Source organism: Vigna radiata, chromosome 5, assembly GCF_000741045.1.
Source record: "Vigna radiata var. radiata cultivar VC1973A chromosome 5, Vradiata_ver6, whole genome shotgun sequence".
Classification (NCBI taxonomy): domain Eukaryota; kingdom Viridiplantae; phylum Streptophyta; class Magnoliopsida; order Fabales; family Fabaceae; genus Vigna; species Vigna radiata.
The window spans coordinates 6,175,250-6,183,171 of NC_028355.1; the positions used below are offsets into that span (position 1 = coordinate 6,175,250).

The window sequence follows — 7,922 nt, forward strand, 5'->3', positions numbered from 1 at the left end:
ATCTATGGAGTTTTGTTACTGTAAAAAGAGATAAGTTCTTGAGAACAAAATAAGTATATATATATATATATATATATATATATATATATATAATTAGTTTTCTCTAAAAACTTTTCTGTATTCTTTAAAAATATTGATACTGCTAAGGTTTGAAGATTCTTCGTTATGTTTAAGTGATTTGACATATGGTATTAAAAAATAAGTGTATATTAATTTTTCTTACCATGGAAAGTTAATATTTGTTATCCCATCATCATTAGTGAAAAAGGGTTTTAAACGTCGGTTATTATGGATATTTAACGTTATATCAGGAACCGACATCTTTACGGATGACGTTAATGGAAAGTTGGTTTTCTACATGTGCGACGTCGTTATAAACGTCGGTTAAGGACAAAGCTTGACGTCTATAAAGACATCAAACATTACACTAACTGACGTCTAAGGCACCTTATACGTTGGTTTAGTGACACGTCCGACGTCTATAAAATCGTCAAACATTGCATTAACTGACGTCTATGGGCACTATAGACGTCAGTCATTACATTAGCCGACGTTTATGGACACTATAGACGTCTGTCATTACATTAACCGATGTCTATGATGAGTTGTGTTTTGATGCGGTTTTTCTCATGTCTTTGGGTAGCGTAGTAGCACCTCCTTCCTTTGCTAGTTTCCTCGTAAGAAAAAATTGCGTCTTTTGGATTTCTCATGGCATTTCAACCCAAAGACGAACCTGGGTCATTACCTAGGTCCACTCCGACCGCCAATGAAAAAGAATTCCATAAGATATCCAAAAGACGTAAGTTTTTCTTAGGAGGAAACTAGCAAAGGGAGAAGGTGCACTACGCTACCCAAAGACACAAGAAAAAACCGCACCAAAACACAACGAAAACACATTTTAATCGGTTCAAATAAAAGATAATACATCAAAGATTACTGTTATCAGATTAAAAGCAAATTTAACCATATCAAAAGAGATTAAACGCACCTGTAAATTCAAAGGAGCGGAGAGAAAAGCAAAGGAAGACGATGAAGTGCGTGAAACTGCTGGTTTGCAATCTTTGTTTTAAAAAGAAATCCGACTTCGGTTGCACACGAGCTCAACGTTTATAATGGAAAAGACGTCGGTTAACTCACTAATTCGATGTCTTTCTAATTTAAAAATTAATATTCGCGGGACTTATAGACGTCGACTACTAAGGCCACTGACGTTTATATAGGATTATAGACGTCATTGAGGAGGCATCCGACGTCTACATGACGAAAAGGAATGACTTTTCACCTACCTAGCAGACACATAGACGTCGGCTAATGCTTACCTGATGTCTATAGGTCTGACAGGTAGGTGAATAGCCTTTAATGTCCACCATATAGAGTTTAGTTTGGCGGGATCCGACGTCTATATGACGGAAAGGAAGGAATTTTCACCTGCCCCGTAGACATATAGACGTCAGGGCTACCCTAACTGACGTTTATATGTCTGACAGGTTGGTGAGCAACCATTAATTTCCGCCATATAGACGTCGGGGCCCTGTCCAACTGACATCTATATATTTGAAAGAAATGACTTTTCACCCACCTGTCAGACATATAGACGTCAGTTAGGCCAACCCCAACGTATAAAAGACTATAGACGTCGGGGCCCTTCCAAACCGACTTCGATATGGCCAAATTATTTACGAAAATGCGACCGGTCATCAATATACGTCAAGCTTACCCCTAACCGACGTCTAAGGGGTGACGTTAATCAACGTTTTTGCATTAATGCATCCTTATTCTCATTTGTTATCCTAATATATTCTAAGAATTGTTTATTCAGGTAATCTCAGAGAGAGTGGGAAAAAAAAGTTTATTTATTTATTTCTCTTATTTTTTTTCAAAATTACAAAAGTTCAAGATATAGTATATTCTTTTATTAATATCTACATTAGTGAGTCTTTACCAAACAGGCTTTGACTGATTGAACTTGGTATTTTTTATAACCAAAAGTAAAATTAAAACATATTTTCTCTTTATTTAAAGGTTGAGGCCTTAGAAGCCGAGAGGTTAAGGTTCTTGGAGGCTGAACGGTTGAGGCCTCTGGAGGCCGAACGGTTGAGGCCTTGGAGGCCGAGAAAACGAGGGCCTTTGGAGGCCGGACGATTGAGGCCTTGGAGGCCGAGAGGTTGAGGCCCTTGACGGTCGAACGGTTTGAGGCCTTCGGAGGCCGAATGGTTTGAGGCCTTCGGAGGCCGAATGGTTTGAGGCCTTCGGAGGCCGAATGGTTGAGGCCTAGGAGGCCGAGAAGCTGAGGGCCTTTGGAGGCCGAAGATTGAGCCTTTTGAAGCCCGAAAGGTTGAGGCCCTTGAAGGTTGAACAGTTTGAGGCCTTCGGAGGCCGAACATTTCGACCTTTGGAGGTCGAACATTTGAACCTTTTGAAGGCCGAGAGGTTGAGGCCCTTGAAGGTCGAACGATTTGATGTCTTTAGAGGCCGAACGGTTGAGGCCTTTAGAGGCCGGGAGTTGGAGGCCTTCGATGGTTGAATGGTTGAGGCCTTGGAGGCCGAGAAGCTGAAGGCCTTGGAGGCCGAGAAGCTAAAGGCCTTTGGAGGTCGAACGATTGAGGCCTTTGGAGGCTGATAAGCTGAGGGCCTTATGAGGCCGAGCGGTTGAGAACTTCGTAGGCCGAGAAGGTGACATTTGAAACGCCTAGGGCGACAGGGGTTCGCTGAAGGAACTTTCTGTTCACCGTCTGGCCCTATTAATAAGATGTCTCGTTCATCAACTTAGAGTTGACAAGGTGTTCCGTTCATCAACTTGGACTTGACAGGGTTGAGGCCTTGGAGGCCAAGAAGTTAAGGTCTTTAAAGGCTGAACGATTGAGGATGAATACTTGGGGCCAAACAGTTGGCTGGGTACCTGTGAGGCCAATTTTGAGAGGGTACTTGGGAAGGTCAAGCTATGACTGAACGGTTTAATGTCAAGGTCGGGTGGTTGAGGCCAAACAGCCGAATGGCCGAATAATTGATGCAAAATTTGGCTAAGTACCTATCAAACAAGGTTTGCGAAAGTACCTAAAAGGCCAAGCTATGACCGAACGGTTGAACGTTGAGGTTGAATAGCCGAATGGCTGATGAGGTTGAGTGGCCGAACGGTCGAAGCCGGATGGCCGAGTCGTTGATGCCAAATTTGGATAAGTACATGTGAGGCCAGGTTTGAGAGAGTACTTGGAAGGTCAAGCTGATAGGTTAAGCTATGACCGAACGATTGAACTTTGAGGCCGAATGGCCAAACGATTGATGAGGCCGAGTGGCCGAACAGTTGATGAGGCCGAGTGGTCGAGCGGTCGAAGCTGGATGGCCGAGTCGTTGATGCGAAATTTGGCTAAGTACCTTTGAGGCTAGGTTTGAGAGAGTACCTGAAAGGTGAAGCTATGACTGAATGGTTGAACGTTGAGGTCGGATGGCCGAACGGTTGATGAGGTCGAGAGGCCGAATGGTTGATGAGGCTGAGTGGCCGAACGGTTGATGAGGCCGAGTGGCCGAACGGTCAAAGCCGGATGGTCAAGTTGTTGATGCCAAATTTGGCTAAGTACTTGTGAGGCCACGTTTCAGAGTACTTGAAAGGTCAAGCTATGACTGAACGATTAAACGTTAAGGCCGAATGGCCGAACGGTTGATGAGGCCGAACGGTTGACAAGGCCGAGTGGCCAAATAGGCGAGACCGAGCGAACGAGGTCGAAAGGTTGTGTTGACGTTCTTTTGAGGCACCACTCATTAGTTCCTTGTGGTTACAATGGGAAATACTAGCTCAGTCCCACGGTGGGCGCCAAAATGTTTCGGTGGTGTTTGGAGGTCCCTTAAAACAATTCAAGATGTCTAGAAGACTAGACGATTCTTGATGGTTGGGCGGACCTTTAAGACCAAGTGGGCTGGTTGAGGGCCGAACGGTTACCTTGTTGTCTCCTACAAGTTCACTCTCCTTCCTTCTTCTCCACATCGGGCGGGCTGACACCTTGTTCGTTCTCCCTCCTCCTTCTCCATTTCGGGCGAGCGGGTACCTGTCAAAGGCACTCCGACGCTCAAGTCAATGAAAATAACCAAACGGTTGTTACTATAAGTGATGCATGTGGTGTGCATAATGTGCAACGTGGTCTGAAGTCATACTTGAGACCTTTATTTATACTAGTTGTAATGGACTTTTACCTTTAGTGGGACTGATGATGGCCCAACCACGTCTTAACCTCCATTAGGGGCTTTAATAAGCTATTATCTTTTATTATCTAACCATGTGGTCGGCCGTTCTGATGAATGGTAGGTCTGGACGGTCGGTCTGATGAATGACCTGGATGCTTAGTCTGGCAAGAACCGTTCGGTCAGCCCTGAGAGAATCGTTCGGTTCAGGGAACTAGGAGAGAACTGTTCGATTCAGGAAGCTGGGAGGGAATTGTACGACACATATTGACCATTCGGTTCAGGGACTAGGAGGACCGTATGATACAGTGACTATTAGAAATATTTATCATTAATCATGGTAATTTTAAGAAAGATATTTTATGTGGTGAACGTATTTCAATATTTTAAGATCTTTGTCTATTAGTATTTTCAAAACAATGTTATGCTAAAACTAATGTTGATTTATGACATGAAACATAAGTTTATTAAAAAATATTTACACATTGTTGATGGCATAAAAGTGAAAGGAAGTAACATACTAACTTTTTATAATGAAAGTGTTTTCTTTCTAAAATTATTCTTTTTAATATTTTATATCTTGTTATGGTTGATTACGAAGATATTTTTTGTTTTATACTACTTTGAATCTCCGTTTTAGTTAACATTTTCTAGTTCTATCATAGTTGAAATAAATTGGGCTTTAACGTCACCTCATAGACGTCAAACCAAAAAACATTCAACGTAAATTATTGACCAGTGATATTATCGTAAATAAGTTGTGCATGTAGACATCGGTTCGGAGGGGCCTCGACGTCTATCATATTATAGACTTCAGGGTCCCTACTAACTAACGTGTATATGTCTGACAACTAGGTGAAACATCATTTCTTTTCGCCTTATAGACGTCGATTAGGTGAGGCACCAACGTTTATAATATTATAGACGTTGGGTCCCCTCCCAACTGACATCTATATGTCTGACAAGTAGGTGAAAATTCATTTATTTTCGTCATCTAGACGTCTGATCTCGCGACCCCGATGTCTATATCGATTATAGACGTCGGCTCCCCCTACAACCGACATTTATATATACCACGAATATTAATTTTTAAATCGAATGGACGTCACATTAATGAGGTCCCCGACGTATATTCGAGAATAGACGTTGGTCCCTAGGCCAACTGACGTCTTATTTCCTGTTAAATAGGACATTACGAACCAGCAATAATGCACACTTCATCGTCTTCCATCGCCTTTTTGTCTCTGCGACATTGCATTCTAGGTGAGTTATATCTCTTTTGAACCGTTTAAAGTTACTTTTACTCTAATTAAAGTAGTCTTTGCTGTATTATCTTTTGTTTGAATCGATTAAAATGAGTTTTCGTTGTGTTTTGGTGTAGTTTTCTCGTGTCTTTGGGTAGTGTAGTACACCTTCTCCCTTTGCTAGTTTCCTCGTAAGAAAAGCTTGCGTCTTTTGGATATCTTATGGCATTTCAACCTAAAGTCGAGCCTGGGTCCTTGCCTTATTTTGATGTCACCGTATTCTTTTTTTTGGCAGTTGGAATGGAACTAGGCAACGACCCAAATTCGGTTTTGGGTTGAAATGCCATTAGAAATCCAAAAGAGCGATTTTTTTCTTACGAAGAGACTAACAAAGGAAGGAGGTGTTACTATGCTGCCCAAAGACACGAGCAAAACTACATTAAAACATAATGATAACTTATTATACATCGGTTAATGCCATGTCTGACGTCTATAGTTCCCATAGACGTCGATTAGTGCCTTGTCCGACGTCTTGATAGTGCCCGTAGATGTCGGTTAGTTCCATGTCAAACGTCTTTATAGAAGTCTTACATGGCATTTAACCGACGTCTATAACAACGTCAGACCTGCAGAACCTGATGTCCCATTAACGTCACCCATATAAACGTCGGGTCGGAATGTGACATTAAAAACCCAAAATAACATACGTCTAAAACCCTTTATGCACTAGTAAATCTCCATTTTAGTTAATATTTTCTAATTCTATCATAGTTGAAATAAATTTTTAATTTTTCTCATAATACTACAGTAAATTATTAAATTGATTTATGACTTTAGTTACCATAAAAAAAATAGTATCTAAATTAGTGTTCAATTTTAAAGTTATAAATAATTTAAAAACAATTAAAATTTAGATAACTAATATTTTATTTCTAATAGAGACTGTTTTAAATATTAATGTTTTAATTTATAAATTTAATTAGTTAATTTATTAACTAANTATTTATCTTTAAAACTAATTATTATTTAATGATTTGACAACACCATACAAAATACATACATTATCTTCATACATACAAAAAATTATTTCTTACTTCTTTTTATTTGTAAACACGTTGACAAAGTTTAACAAATAAGATTTTTAACTGTTATTACTTCTATATCTATTTTATAATCGATATAAAAACTTGTTTTTAACTGTTATAAAAAGACTTATTTTTACATTAGTATAAATAAAATAAAACAATAATTTAAAAATTTAAAATGCTAACCTGGATATTTATCTTTGGTTGAATCCCTTCTTCGTTAGCTGAAAGTAATGAAATTTGCTAATACGTATTATAACAAACTATAGTAACTTAATGATATAATTTACATTTCAGTTGTCACCAATTAACGGTCTAATGATTGTTAATATGTGGTTCTAATTTTCTTAAATCATTTAGAAACATTTTACCTTGTGCAATTTCTTGAACAATTGCTGGAATGGGAATGCCAGAATATGAACTACCAGCAATGTAAACTTCGTTCGACAAAAAATTTGGATGATCAATTAACCACTACAAACAATTAAGAAAAGAAAATGATTAACTAACAAAGAAAAGAAATGAAATGTAGCTGCAAACGCAACTAAAAACAAAGAAAAGACAAGGATTTTAAAATTAAGAAATTAAATTTGGAGAATACCTTCCTTAGAAATTCATGGGCTTGATCAACAAACAACGTATCACTTCTTTGAACAGCAAGTTCTGTTCTGGCATAACTAAAGCCTGTTGAAAAAGGCAAGTCTGCATATATAATGCTACTAACCTACCAAGAGGACAAAAAACCATAAAAAAGACGGAATTTGAAAGCATAAACTTTTTTAAATATCGAATTTTGTGTGTCTTTGGTCTGAATGAGTATTGGTTATTTGTATTTAATTTATAGTGTTGACCTCAATTGGACAACGTGTGGGTATTACGTAATGAAAATCATGTACACCATTATTTAGACAAACATTATTGATTCATAGAATAAGGTATTACAAAACTGACTAAATACGTTATCAAAACGGGTAACCCGGCCTGACCCGACCTGACCCGACCTATCACGGGTTGGTGGGTTTAACAGGTTGGCTCATTTGGTTCACTTAACTTTTTTTCACCCTCTTCTTCTAAGATTCTTATAACATGTTACTTTTATCTATCAAATTAAAACAGTAATAATTTGACCAATTGATATAAAAGAAACTAAAAAAATTGAAGAATTTAAATTATTAAGTAACATGTGTTTATTTTGTATTTATTAATACAAAAAAATTAAAGAATCTTAGTTATTATAAATAACATGTGTTTATTTTGAAATAATTAATATAAAAAAACTGAAAAATCATAGTTACATAAAGGATGTTTTATATATAGAATATTGTATATGATTTTATATTGCTATGATTGTGTATATTAAACAATGAAAAGTGTTTGATGAAGTGGTTAAGTGATGGTAAAAATATTGTATATATTTTTC

At 38.1% G+C, this 7,922-nt stretch overlaps 1 protein-coding gene across 1 annotated transcript in view; it reads right to left on the minus strand.

Annotated features, from left to right (window-relative positions):
- LOC106760809 (serine carboxypeptidase-like 11) overlaps positions 1–7,922 on the minus strand; it is an 18,676-nt gene that overhangs the window by 7,625 nt on the left and 3,129 nt on the right. Inside the window, exons 4-6 of the mRNA XM_014644237.2 lie at positions 7,104–7,226; positions 6,874–6,976; positions 6,689–6,726 (exon numbers count right to left, since the gene is read on the minus strand). Of these exons, the coding sequence (XP_014499723.1) occupies positions 6,689–6,726; positions 6,874–6,976; positions 7,104–7,226 (264 nt within the window). The remainder of the gene's footprint in view (positions 1–6,688; positions 6,727–6,873; positions 6,977–7,103; positions 7,227–7,922) is intronic.